We start from the raw sequence: 20,262 nt of genomic DNA, 5'->3' as shown, positions 1-20,262 counted from the left end.
ACGAGGGTGGCGACACCGTCACAGATCTTTATTTTGTAGTCAGGTTTAGCGCCACAAAGAGCCACACCATGCAAATTGACATGAATTGATATCGCCCGTTTCTTCTTTACACATTTTTTCCGAGTTGTAGGAGTATTGTAAGAGTTACACTCCAAAAGTTATGAGTAATCTACCCAAGGTCAGATTCTTATTCACCATTAGGGGTTTCGATAAAAAAATAGCTTGGAAGCGTTTAACCTTTTTGAATAAACACTATTTATAGCTTTAATTAAACCTTCCGGGAGAAAAACGAGAAACTGCGATTAAAATTCCGAGTTCACTTATACCGCCGTATTGTTAACCATGGCGAACATTTAAATCCGTCTTAATCATTATTTTTTACATGTTTGGATATCTACACATTGTGAACACGTTACGAGGCGACTTTTATTACAGGTTGATTAATACAAAGTAAATGAATTAGATCAGGTGATCTCAAAACGTTGTCACACATTTCTGCAAACCTAATTTGCCGAACAACGTTTGCATCTGCGCAGAACGCAAGCCAATCTCTTCAAACAACCCCAATTACTTTGTAATGCGACACCTGCAACTTCGTCTCTGCAGGTCAAATGACTTCTCGCCAATTGAGACGTAACCAGGTTATCTAAGAAGACTTCGGTAAATCCCTCCAGGATTCTTTGGCAAAACAAAACCGACAGGTTTTACTCGTCAAAGGCAACGAAAAGCTACAGGAATAGACGGGATTCGGCGCAATTCAATTCCGCGAAATCCCGCAAAGGCACAGACCATTAAAATCTCCAGCGACTGCGGCAAAACTCCCGGAACACTGGGGTCTGGGAGAATCGCCAGGAGGTATAGAGTGGGGGAAGAGTCGAGAGCTGAACCTTGACGTTGGTTGTGAAAAAGTTCGGCGCAATTGCAGACAAAGAGGCGACGGCGAAACCACACAATTTAATTGGCCGCTTTCGGTGGCCACGGAGGTCGGATTTCCGCTTTTCTCCTTTCAGCCTTTTCCGGGTCTCTATATTTGTGCAAAGGCAGTCTTTGATTTTATTTGGTTTAGTGTTTTTTTAACGTTTTAGTGTTGTTTTACCCTGGAAGAACTTTGAGCAAGGTGTTTACGGCCTAACTTCTCCAATTTATTTACGTAGACCTTGACTGGGAAATAGAAAATTTGACAAATATCTTGCTTACCAAGTTTATTATCATGGTAAGTCAATTTACTCCGGTTAAAGTCGCCTAACTTAAGAGATAGCAACTAGCTTTTCCACTCGCTATCGAATGATTATCTCAAATTAAATGGCATTTTATACATCAAAGGAGTCACTGTCAAAGCAAGAGAATCTTACACGCCATGACTATAGCTTGAAGACGTCAAATTACCATTTTCGAAACAACTTTCCTGCGATTTAAACTATAGTCAAGGTTAAGGTGCCAGGCTGCTGTCTTTCAGAAATTTGCAAGCTGCTTAAACATAGAGAAGACAAAAAGAGCGGACCGGTAACGGCCACAAAACCTGGCCAACTATGTCTTGCGACTGCGTGTCATTCGACACCGAGTGAACCCTTGATTTTATTGCTTCACGGGGACAGGCTCCCCCTTATCGCTACTCAAAGTGACCCAGAACGGGTTTAGACTGCAGACTGTTCGGACTTTAAAACAACGTCATTAGGTTTTAACTTTTAAGTCAATCCACTTGCAACTTGGAATGGAAAAAATACGTAAAATCATGACGACCTGGATATTTGTAAATTATACATTATTAGTTGTTGCAAATACATGGAACAAAACGCAGAAAAACTGAGGTCTCCTCAGATTTTAGTTATTTTACCCACCGTATCACAACTCAAGTATTAATCGATAGCTGTTTTCAATACATTTAAAAAAAAACGGTAAACGGTTGCACGTGCCCAACGCCCAAACCATTACCATGTGCGTTTGTACGCTTCTGGTTGTACTATAGATACTATAGTTTTGTTAACTTTTTTAAACTTTTTAGAAACCGGGAATCTCACATTGTCGTTGTATGTTGGAAGTTACCTATAGTAGCTAAGTGCTTGAGTTGGCTGGCAGACTTGAGTTTAAGACTTCCACAACTTTATTCATTGCAGTGTTTGCTTACATATCCTAGTTGTGTGGGCTTTGTGTTTATCACAGGCCTTGCTCCAACCTCATATACACTTAAGTATACCGTTAATAATGTATGTTGTTTTATTAAAACCTTGGAACAGTATAACGAACTTTGTATTTACTTAATATGTATTCTGTGTCACACACCCTGAACCAATATCCTTTTGAGAGGCAGCATTTTTTTTAAATGACCATGCCCTGGAAACAAACTCGCGCAATTCTTTGAACTTCAAAGTAGAATAAGTTTATCTAGCATCGCAGCGGTGTGTCATCTATGTGCAAGTGTAAGTCTGCTAAACCTGAAGCCATACAAGCACATCAATACAGTTATTCTCAAGTAAAGTGAGAATGGGCCTTCCAGGGCCTAGTGCTGTTTACACCTCATAAATTATCCCAAAACTCTAGCAACAAAAGGCCTATTACAAGCATGCTGTGTCTATTGAAAAGAGCTAAACCCCAGTGCACCTAGTTAAATCTTACAAAGGAAGGCCAACCGTTTTAATTTAACCTTGATAGGTGTGATGACAAAAAATAAATATTTGAGTGAGACTGTGTTAAACGTTATCCATTTTAAGCATTTGAGTTGGGATAGTATTTGATAAATCTTTGTTTCCTAATTAACGTGTCCTTAAATTTAACTGACGTCAGTCAAACGTGCAAACGTATATCGAAAGTATTTTTGCTGGACGTCTTGTCCACCTACGCCTACTTTTGCAGTATTAGTGGAATATACAATACAGCTGCATCTGTTACAAACTCGTATCCCTCAACCCTCGTCTCATTTATTTTTGATGTCGGTCGTTGGAGATTCGAAACCAGCCTCGTAATGAGGTTTCGCAATATTATCCGTTGCGCGAGCTCAAACCGGCGCTCCAGTTCATTTTTGGGTTTGCCGACGAGCAAGGGTCTAAACTACTCCTAGACGCCCCGACACCAAAACGTCCTTCTTTTTCCTGCCTAATGGCTTAAAAGGCGTAGCGAGTAATGGCGTAGACGTGTAAAATAACCTGCAAACCGTCTTGTAATATTCTGTTGCTGCTATTTATAACGCAGTCGCCGCTATTATGGGAAATTTATAAGAAAACTCGGATATTTTGATGTACCATGCAAAACGCCTTGTGACATTACTTTGTAACACCCCAATTCAGTTGTTTTGCATAGGACGTCAAAATCTTGGAATTTTTAATGTAAATCCATGGAAGTTTACCCATAAAGAAAATTATCTAAGAAAATGTTTCTTAGCCAGGAATGGACAGAGGCTGCTGCCTTCAATAAAAAAGCGCTATACGCTCTAATTTGCTGTAAACGCAATGTTAATATTCTCCCTAAGCAAAGCGTGATTTCTGTGAGTCGAAAACGGACTCTTTCAGGCAAAACGTTACGTAAAGATCAGGCAAACATGAAAGTGGACAACTCATTCCGCAACTACAACAACAAAATAAAACAACGACAACAGTGACGTGGCCACGGCGTGATAAAAGCAAACAAACGCCAGAGACTCCAAGACATGACAATGAACAAACCGAGCATCCTACCGAAGCCCAAGCCTCGCGACACACACTAAGAACACTGGCATGCGGACACGGCAAGTGTTCCTGTCAGTGGCGACTGACGGATGCCACAAACCTGACTCGCCGTCCTCGGCCACGATTCTGGGCGTCGCGATCTCAATGGAAAAGCTCTTGTTCTTCTCATATTCCTCGTCGTCCACGATTTGCACGTGAATGCACTTTCTGTTGTTGTTCAGGTTGAAAAAACAATCGGTTTACTCTATGTTCCTTATACAAGGCAATTTTCAGGCAATGGCTCTGGGCGTTTAAGGTTCGGGGCCTACCAAAGGCAAACACGCGAAATCTTGTATCATAGGCTCCTAAATAAAATGTTAAGTAAAACATTGGTACAAGTTTTGCGTTTTCGCGAATAAGCATGATAAATCAATAGGGAGATTCATTTATTTTTTCTTTTTTTGATTTCTGTTTTTCTTTTATTTTTGGCCACAAATTTAACCACAAGTAGCAAAAGGTTAAAAAAACAAGGGGTTGTTATCGAGTCAGTTGGCCAAGTGATACTTTTATATATTTTTCAGTAAATGGCTGCACACACTTTTGCATTTTGTGTCTGTCATAACAATTTTTCTGGTGCCTTGAAACATGTGCCAAGGAGGGAGGCACATATTTAAAATACGTTCCTGTTTTTCAGTATGGTCACATGTATGGTAAATGATTCCACAGTGTATAGTGCAACCATAACCAATCCTATTTTTTAATCCGCGAAATTAAATACGTGATTCAAAATTAATCCGCACTTCGCCCGATTAATCGATCTAGAATTTAGATTATCTTTAACTTCGGATTAAAAGTAATTGCCTAAAACGCTTAGCAATTTAACAGATTGTGGAAATTTATGCCCAGTGAGGCGTGCTAAAAACAGCGTTTAATAGAGCACAAACTTCTAAAGGCAGTGACCCTCAGCCTAAAATTTTAACGCACTTTGTAATAGCAAGTAGTTCGCTCGTACTGGTAAGCGTGGGAGGAAACTAATTCGTGCGTTACTCGATCGGTCTTTTGGGAAATTTAGTGGCCAATTTAAAGACATCGAAGTTTGGATGGCCATTAATTGTAGCTTCAAATCTAAGAAAACCTTGCACTTATACATTTAAAAATTGTATAGCTGTGGAATTTACGAACCTAAGCAATAACTTTGCCAAGTCAATTTTTTAAGTAAAAACCAAATTAGCAGAATTGGTCTAACATTTTCCAAAATATACTAATAAAGTTTAAATTAAGTTAAAAGAGCTTCTCCTTGCTTTTCAAAATGTTTATACACTGCTTTTAATACATTGCTGGAATTTTGTTACACTGATCCATTCACAATTGTGCTAAAAATATATATCGGGCGATTCAGTAACGATCGTAAGGACATTAAGCGGGTTCCTACCCACGTAAACCTAGGCTGACAGAGAAAGTGCGATTATCTTTCGACCAATTTGATCCTGGTCGATCGTCGGGTCGCGGGTCGCGGTTGATCGACGTCGAAACGAAAAAAATCTTTGACGGGAATTTCGATTATTGCCGGAATCAATTAACATCGGTCGGTTTAATATAATAGTAAACACGAGGGTCTTCTATTTGATGTGCTAGACAGATGAAGGCACTGTTGAACGTGTGTGCGTGGGTTATTGAGTGTGTGTTGGGCGTGCAATTGCAGTGCAGTACCTCAAAGTAAAATTTCGCCGTGATCAAATCACCAGGGTTAAAAAATTATTTGTGACATTTAAAATTTTCGCTGTTATCACTTTATACAAGACTCTTTTTGTTTTCAAATTAGGAAATATTGTTCGGCGGTTCTTAATATAGGAATTTCTGACAGGTATTTACTGAAATCCTTTTAAAATCATTCACGTCTATGAAGAGCGACATTCTTTATCACCATCTACCAAAAAATCCTAAAGTCCGTTGACAATGGCAGCCAAAGGCTTTGTCTACAAAAATTTCTTGTTTTAATTTTGCCCTGTTAATTATAGCGCACTGAGCCCAATCCTCAATACACCAAGCGACAGAGTAGTGCTCCGGATCGGGCGATCATTGCAAGGTGGTGATTTGAATTATTCATTAGTCTCGAATAGACGTCCTTCTCTCTTGCAACGACATACAACGACTGTCTCACTACAATAAATGCGCAGATGGCAATTTGGAGACCACACTGATTTCGTGCTCGAGCGCGGTAAAACAGGTGTAGCGGAATTCCACGTATAGGACGTTTGTTTGCTTGATTTGACGTAGAATACACCTACAGGCTTTTAGGAGAGTTCGAACTGTATAAAGTGTTGTATTGCGTTTTGCAGCAAATAACATTAGATATTGTGTAGGATAACATGACGGGATTTTTTTACAATTCATGAAATTCGGAAACGGTAAGCTAAATTGAAAAAGCTTCGCGAACATGGATCACATCAAGTAAAATCATTTCAAAAATTTCATCAAGTAAAAATCATTTTCAAATAGAAATTACTTCGTTAAATTGAATCACATTTCGTGAAACTGGGAAACTTTTCGTTATTGAAACTGACAACTATTTTTTAACACTATTTTTAAAAAAAACGAATTGGGGGGAAAACGTCAGTAAAATTATAGTTAAATTTCGTAACACTAAATTTTTTTTGCAAATTTTAGTAAAAAATTAGTAAAACTAAAACACACTTTGTGGAAAAAAAAAGCAAAAAAAAACAAAAAAAATGATCACATTTTGTTAAATTTTTCCTTGAAGTACAATTGGGACTTTTCGAACATAATCACAAAACGCGCTATTTGTTAGAGAGGTAACATATTCGCGAAAACCCTACAGCGTAATAAAACTTCCAAACTATAAAACGCCAAACTGCTTGACTTGGTTAACGGCTTCTTTACGCCTTGCGAAATCACGCGCGTAATTATCTTCAACGTCGTTACGTTGCGGACGTTAATCCGCAGACGTTACGCGTACGATTCACGCGCGAAAGGCACGTGCGCGCCAATGAACGTGGATGAATTATGCACGAAGACAAATCGTACCTGGTCGCCACCTGAACGTCTTCGGCTCGCGCTTAAGACAGAAAAAAAATCGTGACGCCATTGTTTACGATGTTGTTTAGAAGGCGCCAGTTTTTTGGGGCTATAGTGTTTTATCCTATCTTCTCTAAATGATTAATGAATGAAAAAGTATTGATTAGCCTGTTTTCACAGCCCTATACAAAAGGCTGTAAATTGTTTTATTGCTTTGTTGCATATCGTCGAGACAAGCTTTTCTGTTTAAAAATATCAAAGAATTCGTGACGTATTTTCACAGGCGGTCTTCAGCTAATGACGGTTTACTTCTTAGCTGTGCACAAATCGTATAAAGCAGGGCGAAAATAGGTGTGTCGGGGCTGAATGTAGAGACGTCACGTTACTACTGTAGACCCAAAATGGAAAACATAAAAACATGACTTGGTAGGGAAGTCTGCACCAATTAAAAGCGTCCATGGAAACTGGCCTATACCTCGATCCGGTTTTTGCCTAAGAGATAATTTCACCATCAAGAGTAAACGATCTCCACCTTTGCTTAATCAAGCTATGCAGCAAACCCGCCCAAAAGCTTTTGTAAATTGCGCTGCTTTTTGGATTTATATGATTAGCAGGCAAGGTTCTTCGTCTAACTCAGCGGTTCTCAACCAGTGGGCCATGGCTCACTAGTGGGCCATGGGAACATTTTGAGTGAGCCACAGACCAATTTTATAAAGCTAGATTTAATGAAGAATTAAGTTTTATTTGTGTCACTACACTTAATTTTACAGAAGGAAGGTAAATATATTGTTCAGCAGCTAGTATCTCACTATTGTACGGTTAAAGAAATAATCTGTTTTCAAACATGTTCTGCTGTGTTTTGTTCTAAACCTATTTCATATAGTTGTTTTTTCATAAACATTTATTGGGCCACATAATTTTTGTGCAACGAAATTGGGCCAAGAAAGTAAATGGTTGAGAACCACTGGTCTAACTGATCCATATCGAACCAACAGGATTACAAGTAAACCTCAAATCTTTTATGAGATCCATTTAGTCGACAATCAAACCTTAATAACCGTTTGATTTTTATGCGGGCTTGTGGTGCTTCGATCAGCTAAACGTATTTTTGTGGTTAGTATCTTTATAAACACATGTTGCCCCATTTCCATGGTAGTCTATGTGAAGACTACCCCCACATTGTTCATTATCCAATAAAACTTTCTGAATGTGTTGTTAAATCTGTCGACGATTCATTTAAAAAAAAAACAGTTTTAACCCCCATTGATACACTTAAACCACCACTTTAGAATAATTAATTGGCCGAACAGAAAGTGATTTAGGAAATGACATTGGCGTTACATAAAAGCATTTAATCCGGTTTGGTGACGGACCATTGACGTTAAACTTCCATTAGCGGTTCGTTTTGTTCGCTTTTAAAATTAGCAAAACCGCTTATACGCGTCATTCGCAAATTTAAACCTTGGACCATTTTAAACCACAAGTTAGCTATAATTATGTCAAGTCGCATTCCCAGAGAGCCGACACTAATAGACGCGACAGCTGGATAAGACGACAGTTGAAAGGTCATTGTACGCTCGACCGTTAAGTTGGTTTAAATGAAGCATGAGTTTTTTGAACTATAGAAGAACTAAGAAGGAGCAGAGAAAGTAGAAAGAGAGCGGTTTGAAAACCGAAGATGTTACTTTTATGTTCTCCAAAATACATTATCTATGTTCTACACAAGGCTAATAATCTTAATGTAAAAAAACTGTTAATAAAGATAGACAAATATTCTTCGCATTTAATTAGGCTTACAATAGGCCTAAACACTAAAGTGACTACATTTTAATATGAAGTTAGAAATTAAAAATTATAAATAGATAAAATATATGACCTGGTCAAAATCTTGGATAAAAGCCAAAAAATAAAAACGGTCCTGATCAGAGATTATGGACAGAAATTTATAATTACTAAGGAACATATTTCGAAGACTTGAGAATCGTACATATGATAAAAAAAATATACAATTATTTAAAAACAGAACGTATTTAAGATGTCGCTCTACTATAACTCAACGTCCAATGGTTATAGTTATATCAGAACCATGTTATTATATTTTCAGTTGTTATAGCAAATCATTTCAAATCGTGAATTGATATAAGTGGAACATTGTCAAACGTTACATTTCAGTACTATCCGATATCTTTCCAATAAAAAATACGTTTTATGGACATTTAAATTTTACCACGATATACTAAAATATTATTAACATAGAATCCTAAAATAAGCTATTGCTGCCAGGCATAATGTATAACCGAGTATTGCTCATCCAGCAGTTTTATTATAAACAATCGACGATTCAACTTAGTTTCGACGTCCTATACGAGACACTTTCATCAGGATAATGGCATATCTTGCAAAACAGATTACTTATAATGTGACAAATTGCTTGCAATTGCATTATCCTGATGAAAGTGTCTTGTATAGCACTTGAAAACGTCTATTGTTTATAATAAAACTGCTGGATGAGCAATACTCGGTTATACACGATGCCTGTCAGCAATAGCTGATTTCAGGATTCTATATGTTAATCATATTTTAGTATATCGTGGGAAATTTAAATAGCTATATTACGCCTTTTATCATTGCAATGATATCGGATTATGGTGAAGCGCAACGTCTAATAATGTTTCACTTATATCCATTAACGACTTGTAATCATAGGCTATAACTACTGCAAATAAAATAACATTGTTCTGTTTTAATAAAACTGCTGGATGAGCAACACTCGGTTACATATAGAATCCCTATTTACTGCGAGAAATTTCTTTCAAAACAAAAAAAACTTACGTCGTCTCGTCGTTTTCAAACTCGAGCTCCCCAATTGCGTCGATAAAGTCCTCGCCTCCTCCCTTGGCGGTTCCGGGGATCGTCTTGTAGGGGACAATCACCCTCCCCCTGGCCCCCGAATTCCTGGACACCTCCACCTTGAGAATTCCAACGCCCTCGCTGACCTGTGACATAGAGGGTTGAAAGGTCAAAGGTCGGATAACTGCTATGTATTTATTATTTAATGTTTAACCAGAGTAGCAGTGTTTATATTCAGAATAGTAAAACCTGATTTTCAACAGTGTTTATTGCGTTTAAGATTTGTATATAATAATCATAAAACAACCAAAATGGAACCCATTATACATAAAACGTAGCTTTACATGTTTCACGAAATCTGAACATTTACTTAAATTAAGCCATTAAAACATAAAATGGCCTTTATAATTTATGCAAGTATTTGAACCTGGAACACAACTTTTAAAACAACTTCTTGTTTCACTTATCGTTGGGACGTTTATTTTAACTGAACTTGCAATAAACATGAAGCCCATAACTTAAAGACTTGCACCAAATTTAAAATTAACTCGCGCCGCGTACGAATCCTAGCTTCCTTACTGCATTTCTAGCTAAAAGTGTGTTTGCTGGATTGCTAAAGTCAATGCAAGGACTGTATAAAAAAATCATCTCTATTAGCCGCACAACTCTCCGACATATTGCCAAAAAAATCGGCGCGCCAAGTTTGCCCAGGTCATTTCTAGGACCTTGCTTATTCTTAAGGCGTGTGCGTTGTCTATGTGCGGTAAAGTCCTGATGACGCATCGGATAACAGAGCGGTTAACGTACGTGACAGAACGCCGAGATAACGTCCACGCAAGTTTGCCGCACGCTTACGCAAGCATGAATGATTAATGCTCTCTCTAAACAAGCTCTTCCGTTAAGTTTTTGTTTCAAGGAGTCTGTGTTTATGAGTGTATTTAGTGGTGGGGCTCTATTTAAAATAATAAAACAGAAAATCTGTTGGCGGCATGATACAGATAGCGTTTACAAGATGAGGCTGAAAACCTTTATTTTTTTTAAACATAGAGTTCTTATGTATTGACCACACTTTGAAAAAGTGCCTTTCTAAGAAAATCATGGCTACTGTTTTTATTTGTAAAAAAAATTCTAGTAAATAGGTAGACTTGTTTGCTTGAGAAATTCTTATCTTATAAAATTACACTACTTTTACTGATTTTTAAACTGTAATTTCCGTGTAATATTACAGCTGTCTATTTGGTAATATATAACTAAATAGCAAGGGTTGTCGCCTGTTGATGCAGACCTGCACCGACAGTCCGACATCTAAGTTGCGAAACTTCACATCTTATTGTAGGGATTAAAGTCCTTAACAAAATCCGCAACCTATGTACTCCAATAATAATTACAGCTATACATTTGAATTTATGATTCCTTGTTTTAAGTATTTACCCTGATGTGGGTATTACTCAAGTAACACCAGCAGTGGTTCGCAAACTTGGACCAGTAGAATGTTTAGGTTAAGAGGTACTCGCAACATTTTTTTAAATTGGTAGACGAATGTTAGGATTTAGGATCAACGAATTTCATTGAAATATTTCACAGCTTTTGTACAATAGGTAGTTTGTATATTGTTATACCACCCACGTATTTTATAAACTTCCTTGTTTGAAAAGCTGATACAGCCTTCCGGTTTTACAAGTAAGCAAAATAGTGGAATACCAGGTTAAAAAGTTAAGTGTTTCAGAAAATGACATTGGCGTTACATAAAAGCATATAATCCAGGTGATGGGCCATTAACTTCAACTCTCATTGGCCAGTTAATTTTACGCAAAAACGGCTTATTCGCGTCATTCGCCAGTATAAACCTGAAGGCAACACCAGTTTATACCCAAAGATCGTCAACTTTATTCGATTAAAAAGCTGCCACGTAAAGCTAATCGGGAGTATATTCTGCGGCAGTGCCGTCTTATTTTTATATTTCCGTTGGTTGTTGTATACGCACGCCTCGTGGAACGTCACAAAATGTGTTAAGGTCTTTCGGCGCCTTAATTCAAGGCGAAATCCGTTAGAAATGTAAGTTGGCAGATATTTATATACTGTAATAGCATCGTTAAATCCGGGTACCAAATAAAATAACAGAGCCTTTCTGCCTTATCTTGCCATAAGGGGAGGACCGACACTGGACCGAGCGTCTAAATGCACGCTTCCAGGACACAAGATCGCGCCGTAAACACGCCAAAAGCGCTCCGACCTGCGCGGAAGCGGCTAACGGAACAAGCAGTGGCAGCAACTTAACGGGCGACTTTCGCTCCCTTTGTGTTCGTCCTGGTGCTATTTTGGTCCCGGGCTATTGATCGCCGGCACAATTGCGGCGCACCGAATGACGCACGACGCCTTACAGGGTTTCGGGCGGGCGCTGACAGAGTCCAGCATCCCGGACGCGCAGGCCAGGCTATTGGGTTACAGGGACGCTTTGAAACAAGCTTGCTTTAGGATTACAGGCCAGCCTATCTTCGTCTATTGGGTTACAAGGCCACTTTGAAACAGACTTGCTTTAGGTAGGCTGGCCTAAGTATGGCTTTTGGGCAACAAGGCCACCGTGAAACAGGTTTGCTTTAGGATTGCAGGCCGGCCTAAGTATGGCTATTGGGGAACAAGGCCACTGTGAAACAGACGTGCTTTAGGATTGTAGGCCGGCCTATCTTCGACTATTGAGTTGCAGGCCTCTAAAAGCGGCCAGAAAATTGCGGGGCCCATTTTTTACAATTCGGATTACACGGCCGTGATGTTACGACAAAAACATGGCCTTACAGTTACACCATCGCTCTGAACTGTGGCGCGCAATGATTTTTGTGGCCGCCGTGATGCTTTTTGGAAAAGAGCCTTATACAAATCTACAAAAGTTGCTCATTTGGCGTAGACAAAGTAAAAACAGACGATTAGGCGATAGAAGCTAGCTGACATCACCAAGGCGAGATTGAAACCTTATTACATCTAAGCTGTTCAAATGTAAAAAAATAGGAAGAATCATTGGGGACTCTTAACGTAGTTAAGTTAACTGGCCGAGAAGTAAGAAAATCACTTGCTTGAATACTTTCAAATGAGCCATTTAAATGGAACGTAAAATATAAATCGAAACGCCTATAGGAACTCTTTGAATTAGCCTAAAAAACTGGCCGATATCAGGACAGTGCCTCTTTTGTGCTGTCTCTTTGGAGCCGTGGGCTCGTCTGGGGCGGGCAAGACCCCCCTAAAACCACGATTAGCGTCACAGAGGTAAACGGCACCTAACACAACACTTCTACCCGGCAGTGTCGCGCCGCTGCGTGGCTTACACGATAAAGCAAACAGGCGACGTGTTGATTTGCAAGCCGGCGTGTCGATTGGATCGCGGCCTGATTTGTCAAAGGTGACGTCTTGGCACCTCGGACAATGCCGAGCAGAAACGCGCTGCGCGTTGCTTATTTTAGGCCCCTCCCGCGTCCTGGCACCGCGCCAAGGACAAATGACGCACTGTGCTGTCGATTTAGAGGTCAGAGCGTTGACAGTCAAGGTCAACGTCTCGCTGACCGTTTTGCTGCTGTACGCCTCGTATCACAATAACTTGGAAACGATTGATTTTGTGGTGTTTGGGCCTATAGTTTGTGGCTTAGCAAAGTACTATAGTTCGTGGCTTAGCAAAGTACTATAGTTCGTGGCTTAGCAAAGTACACAACGAAGTAGAATTAAAGAGCTGACAAAGCGCCTCGTCAAGTATTCCACTTTAGAAAAATCGCTTGGCGTGATGGACCTCTCATATCGCTTTATACATTGGTGTTTGATTATCTTAAAACGAGGTCCTTTAAAGTGGTGATCTGAAAGCAGTCCTTACTTCACTTACCAAACGCTGTAGATCAATTTTCGATGGAAATGTTTTAAATCAAAAAAGTTAAAACGATCCAAAGTGACATTAACCTACACTATGCTTAAACAAATGGCAGGGCTTGGTGTGCGAAAATTTTTAATGTAACGAACAATCTGTTTCCCTTCGACCCTGTCGGGCATATTACTTCGAAAATTGCGCGACAAAGCAGACAATAAAAATGCTTCATTAGCATCAAACGTAAATGGTCGTGTAAACGTTTAATGAGGTGGCAGAATGAAAAGTTCGAAAGCCGTGCTTAAACTTAACTAAACCAAAGTCAAAAACTCAACTCCCTAAAACCCAAAACTTTAAGAAGAGTTTAATTATAAACAGGACGCTTTGGCGCTTTTTTCAGTTTCGCATTTGTTGGACTTAAAAAAGCAGGTTTATTACGTCTACTTGTTCATGTCTCATGACGTCCTTTTTTCAAAAAATTGCATGCCGACCCTGAACCAACCAAACAATTTGTTCAGACATCCGCGTTAATAAAAGTTCATAGACCTTCTATTCCTCCGTGAAACCCGAATCAAACAACAACTCACCGATATCTTCTCCTCAGAGAAGGTGAACACTCCTGCGTGGTCGTCGTCCAGGATCACAACGTGGGCGGTGGCTGGCGGTTCGAGGCGCGCCAGTTGTCTCGCGTCACCGCTGGTGTCGAACATCCCGTCTGCCGATCCGCTCCTCACGTTGAAGAGCTCCACGCTGAAGTACTCGTCTTCCTCGAAGATGTCGTCGTCCAGGATGCGAACTCGAATCGTCCGGATCGTCTCTCCCGGCTTGAAGACGATCGTGTCCTCGGAAAACTCGAAGTCGGAGCCGGCGTTGGCCGTGCCGTCCACGGTGCGGTAGTCGACGTACAGAGTCGAGTTTAAGTCGCCGCCGCTTCGCACCACCTTTATAGGAATTATATAATTTATTGAATCAGAAACGCGTTTGTGTGTTTGTTTGTTTGTTTGTATGTGTGTGTGTTTGTGTGTGTATGTGTCTGTCTATGTGTCTTTGTGTGTGTTTGCTTCTGTGTGTGTTTGCGTTGGTGTGTGTTGTCTATGTTTCTCTGCCTTGTGTGTTTGTTTGTGTTTGGCAGTAGGTTTCTGCTTGTCCATCACTGCTCCACCGACGGCCCGACGAGTATATCAACAGTAAAACTCCAAGTAGAGTTAGCGCCACCAGGCAGCATATTAATAGTTAGAAATCGCTCTTCTGGTGAAATAAAGAACGCATCAAACGGCAGCAGACCTCATCAGGGTTAATAATTAAAACGAGAATGCGTTAGCCAGCTTATATAAAAAGTATAAATAAAGTGAAAGTGTAAGTTTAAAACCCGTGGAAAAACAGGTCAAGACTTTTGTACAGTAAAAAAAACGTATAAAAAATTTATACCTTCGAATTTTTACAGACATGTCCGGAATTTTAGTGGTACACTTTGTGTTTGTGAGTGATTTTTTACAGATCCAGTTTAGTGGAAAAATTAGAATGGTTCGTTTGATGTTGAATAAAAGAAAATGTACATATACGCAACCTTAAAGTGCATTTACTAGAGTTTTTTCAACCTGTCATTTTCAACCCTGTGATTCTTTTTAACACAGAAAGCTTTGTTGAACTATGTGTTCAACGTGCCTTTGACAGCTTTAAAATAAGAAAACACTGAACATCAATGGCTAATCGACGTTCGCTCAACTTTAATAAAAACGTTTTTGTGATGAGAAGGACAAATATATTTGGTCCATGTGGATATACAGTAGATGTATGACATGTTCCTAAGAAGCATTGGATTTAATTAAATGTTTTTCATGAGACGCAAAAACACCTTCTCTTTGTCACCTGATAGACAATTTTTCGCTTTTTTTTAAGTTTTATTTGGTTGCTCGCAAAGTTATATGACGCATTTTATTTTAATAGGGCATTCGATTTGATCGCGCGATGGTTACGAACGAAAACAACTCCCAATTTAAAATAGAAAGTAAATTGCTGTTTTACTGCCACGAAAGGTATATACGCACATTTCACGGTTCTGTGAACCATCTTTCCTGGGATTCAGGAAATCGTTAAAACCAGCCAATTTCGCAAAGGAAATATATAATGCTGAATGGCAATAATTAAAGTGTTTTTTTCATCCGTAAATTGTTTTTTTTTTGAGTAGCAGTTCTTGATTTAGGAAAACACTGTAGAGCAGCGGCTCTCGAATTGAGGTTCGCGAATCCTTACTGGTCCGTTAGGAATTCGCAAGAGGCCTACATAACATACTTTAAATATATTACCTGATATATATTATTAGCTGGGGCAAATCCTACTTACTAAGACTTATTGGTAATAAATCATTAACAGCTTTTGTAACGTAAGTAGTCAGCATTCGTAGTGATTTGAATGTTAAAGTAATTGCTATTATTAATCCGTGTTTTTTTTCATTTTCTTTATATAAAAAAATATTGACGGGTTCTTTATTTCAAAGAATCAAATGCGCCCGCCAAACTTTTAGAACCTCGGCTATACACGGTTGCTTTGAAATACGGTTTCTATTTTTTTATGTTTGGACTCGAAAAGAAACTCTCGGAATTGCAGGTCACAATTTGCAAATTAGCTTAGAAAAATAAATGAGAATGTTTTAAATTGAAATCATCCAAATGCGATTTGGTTTTAATTAACGGTTTTAGCCCACCGCCAAAAACGAGATAAGGCATCACATTTGTTTGGGCCTTCCCTTAAAGACAACCACTAACGCTATACCAAGCCAATTTTAAATTGTGCCAGCAAATATGAAATCTGTTGATTTCTGGTTCAAGCGAATCACGGCCAAAGGAAGCAAATTAGCAGCACTTTACTTACGTATAACTTTGCGTGCCCGCAATTCTCCATGACCTTGTAGTCGGAAGGGTCGAATGAGACCTTGGCAACAGAATCGTCGGCGTCCACCGAAATGCTGTCCAGATTTTCCGTCTGGGCAAAAAATGCGACAAATTGCCACTTTATCTTTATTGTTAGCATTAAGAATCTCTTTATCATCCTATTCGACAGAGAACCTAATATTATTATTTGCACTGGTGTCGATTTATTTTTGTGAGCATTCCTCGGTAACAGTTTCTCATTGAGCTAAACCAAGACATCAAAAACAGCAAATTTCAGTTTTTCTCGGAGGGGTTTCAATCGGTTGGAAAAGTGATTTTAAGGCTTTTATTTTGTACAATAAACAAACATATTATCCTGCATTTATCAGACGATAGTGGGGACATTGATTCTTAGAAATTCTATAGGTAAAAACTACCAACTCCTAATAAAAGGGACTGATTTCCCTGTTGGTGACTTTACTGGGATTGAACGTTTTTTTAATGTGCATTCTGCAACTCTTAGCACTTGGTCCCATTGAACGTTAGCAACAACCACAAATTTACGGCAATGTAGAACGGACGTCGTTTTTGTTGCATAAAAGACAACGGGTGTTTGTCCAAAAATGCAACGGATAAACTGCCAACTTTACAAGTTAACGTGCCCCCTTTTTCACGACATTTTTCCAAACTTACAAAATGACCTAGGTGTAAAAAAAAGTAAGAAAATCCTAAAAAATTGTCCATGGGCGCGGGAAATGAAACCCTCGTTGGAAGCAAAGATTTTTTTATTTTTAAAAAGATAATGTAAAATATCATTCTCCTAACAGCCTAACCAAAATGCTATTTGCCCAAGCATATACGCATTGAAAATTTCGTAAAACACTTGAATCGCAAAAAAGAACGTCTTTTGTAGCAGAACGTCGGGAAGCGGCGGCGGTGTTTTGTTACGCCTGACTGGGCCAGCGCCCGGCGGCATTCCCCGGGCACAAAGGGACGGGTCAAGACGGACCCAGGCCACCTACGGCGCTCGCCCGAAACGTTTGTTATCGTTTCAAAATAACGCCGCCACTCTTGGAGGGTTGAGAGATGGTCGTTAGGGCTACTTCAGTACTATGCGGCCTTTGTGCGCTCGAGAGCTTTGACTTTGCTCAACGCCTTATTTACACCGAAAAGGCGTAACTCTCAATGAAAATTAAAGGTAAGGAAGTATTTTCTCGCTTGTTTTCTAGGTTGATTTTCAAAAAAAAAACTTTGTCTCCTATGGTTTTCGTGTTACCTAGGTCAACCTTGAAATGGAAGGGCTGTTAAAAGCAACCTTTTATCCTAATATGTATTCCTGGTAACTACGAAGGCCTAATAATACATTTATCAAAATAGTTTGCTAAGACACCACAATTAACTTTCCCTTCACAAATGCAAATTCAAGTTTTGCACCTGGGCCAGCAACTGTTTCCAATTCTAAAAGAAGTGCATCGCCATTATTTTAAACCTATTATACAGTACAGGTCAGTGAAGCAAATATTTTGACAAGGCAAGAACACACAAGCAGAAAATTAAAATCTCCTGGCACCAATCAATATGGCGCGAAATAAATAAGGCCCAAACCTAAGATAAGTACGCAACTATATGTGGCACAAGGTTTAAAATTGCGCCAGGCAAATTCCCCACAAAATCATGAGCAGTCCCCCCACAGCGATTTATTCGCTCAGACTTGCTTGTGTTCTAAACTTAGTTCCAGCCTTGTCAAAACAGGCGAAAAAAATCATTTGCTAGGCTCAAGAACCTAGCAAAAAGTAAATAAATACACGACCTGGCTTAATAAAAACGGTCGCGAAAAGAGCCAAACAGAAACGCGAGGATCAAAAATTAAACGGCACCAGGCCATTCCCTGAAAAGAACCCCACGCAAAGTGCACCCACCGATTTCATCTGCTCTGTCTTGCTCTTGTTGAGGATGTTGCCGGCGCCGGTCATCATCCTGGTGGCCTGGATGCGGTAGAAGGCCCGGCTCTTGCTCTGCTTGTTGATGGACTCGGCGGTGGCGAGGCGCGCCAGCTCGGCCATGTCGGCGTTTGGGTGCTTCTTCCTCAAATCCCGCATCAACCGGATCATCTTCTTGCGGCTGTTCTCCGGATTAATCACGTCGTCTCCTCCATCGAAGTCGACCGCGTGCTCGTCATGGAGCGCGTCCTCCTCTCCACAAGGGCTGTCTCTTTCGCCCATCGTCTCCATGTTGAGCATCATGTTGCCATCCTGGCTCTTCCGGTCTCCGCTTGGCGTTCCTCCCTCGGTCTCCACGATCATGTTCTTGTGCGTGGTGCGGTAGCGCTTGCGCATAAACTTGTACATGAGCAGACGCCGGTCGGCGATCCAGGCCAGCACCACCAGGACCGGGAAGAAAAGGAAGGTGAGCACGCCCTCCCAGATCTCGACCACGCCCACCGACGTCACAGCCAGGATGACGTAGAGCCACACGTAGGCGAGGATGCTCCAGGTGGCCGTGATGAAGAAAACGCGCGGGTGCTTGATCTTGCGGTGCTCGTCGTCTGGGATCACGTACATGCAGATGGCGATGATAATGAAGAGGTTGAAGGAGGCGCTTCCCACGATGGTGGAGGGTCCGAGGTCGCCGGCGCGGAAGCCCTTCCTCATCACTTCAATCACTGAGAGCATGATCTCGGGGGCGGAGGAGCCGAGAGCCATCAGGGTGAGATTGGAGACGGTCTCGTTCCAGATTCGCACCGTGGTGGTGACCTCCTCGCCGTCCGGACGCCGATAAACCACTTCTTTCTCTTTGGATGTGATCACTTCGATGGAGGCCATGAAGCGATCCGCAATGATGGAAACGCCAAGGAAGAGATAAACAAGAGCGATGAGATAGACAATGGCGCGCGCCCAAATGTCGCCAGTCGTTAGGTCGACGGTTTGCGCCGGTGGCCAAACGGGGACAATCAGGCCTCGCTCGCAAACCCGCGGCCTGCCGGTCACATTGGGATGGCAGCGGTCGTATTCCAGCTCCTCGATGTCCGGCCACATCACCTCGGTCTGAGCGCCGGCGTTCGGCGGGCAACCGAGAAGGAAAAGCCCGCCGAGTAGAAGCCAAGGCAGCAGGGCTCGGTTTGGGACAGCGAAGCTAAAACGCCAGTTTTTCTTCGCCTGGTTTCCACCGCCTCTTCTCGTTATCGATTCCTTGCCCCAAAAGCCCGCGCTTGTCGTCGTTTTTGTTGTTGTTGTGGTCGCCTGGCCGCCGCAAGGCTCCGTCGCGTATGACGCCGCCGACCTTGATTCCATTTTTTGCCGCTTCTTCTGCCGTGCCACGGAAATAACTTGCTTCTTGTCCGACAGCTGACGCTTAAAGCATTGTCGCGTTAAAGAAAACAGTGGAATTTGCGCAACGCCTATAGGAAAAACAAAACACAGGTGGTTTAGCTGTTTAATAAGTTTTGATTTTGACTTTAAAACAATCTAGGAACGACTTACAGTGTTGAAGGACATTTCAATAGCAAAACTAGGTTAAGGTATTTTATTTAAGTTTGCATAAAGATAAAATATAACGAAACCTAACAGCGTGCTATTGTTCTGCAGTACAGCTTTCCCACGTTTAAGTACTGATCACGAAACTGAAGATTCAATCAAAAACTGCTCAATTTAACCGTGGTAACATAGCTAACTTTGCTAAAACGCAAACATAAATATGCAAGAAAAATTGCCAGGCAGCACGAAACTACTAACTTTACTTTTTTAACAACGCATTGTCACTCTTGTTTCGTAACAAAGGACCAATATTTGAATGTCGCAAGTGTCCAATAATGTGTAAAGAACCAAAAACAGCGACAGCATTCGCTTTTGGACTTGGTCAGTAGTTTCCTGCTGCCTGACAATTTTTCCTGCATCTTTATGTTTTTGTTTTCGCAAAGTTGGCTAATTCTGATGCCACCGAAGAACGCGACGCCCGAAACGCATACGGCGCGCTGTCGGCTTGCCCGTTTGTGACGTAATAAAGTATAAGAGCGCGAGCGCGCGCGTCT

The 20,262-nt window shown here is 40.6% G+C and overlaps 1 protein-coding gene across 2 annotated transcripts in view; it reads right to left on the bottom strand.

Annotated features, from left to right (window-relative positions):
- LOC146167023 (sodium/calcium exchanger 3-like) overlaps window positions 1-19,714 on the bottom strand; it is a 33,355-nt gene extending 13,641 nt beyond the window's left edge. Inside the window, exons 1-5 of one of the 2 annotated variants that reach the window (XM_083389027.1) lie at window positions 18,155-19,713; window positions 16,237-16,347; window positions 13,953-14,306; window positions 9,507-9,670; window positions 3,760-3,866 (exon numbers count right to left, since the gene is read on the bottom strand). In XM_083389027.1, the coding sequence (XP_083245153.1) occupies window positions 3,760-3,866; window positions 9,507-9,670; window positions 13,953-14,306; window positions 16,237-16,347; window positions 18,155-19,525 (2,107 nt within the window). In that variant the 5' untranslated portion in view covers window positions 19,526-19,713. Of the gene's footprint in view, window positions 1-3,759; window positions 3,867-9,506; window positions 9,671-13,952; window positions 14,307-16,236; window positions 16,348-18,154 lie in introns of both variants that reach the window. The other variant, XM_083389028.1, reaches the window with a different exon arrangement.
- Between the last annotated feature and the right edge of the window lie 548 nt (window positions 19,715-20,262).

This window comes from Ascidiella aspersa, chromosome 1 (assembly GCF_963924565.1).
Source record: "Ascidiella aspersa chromosome 1, kaAscAspe10.2, whole genome shotgun sequence".
Taxonomy (NCBI): Eukaryota; Metazoa; Chordata; class Ascidiacea; order Phlebobranchia; family Ascidiidae; genus Ascidiella; species Ascidiella aspersa.
Note: the sequence above shows the minus strand (reverse complement) of the source record. Positions and strands in the feature narration are given on the sequence as shown.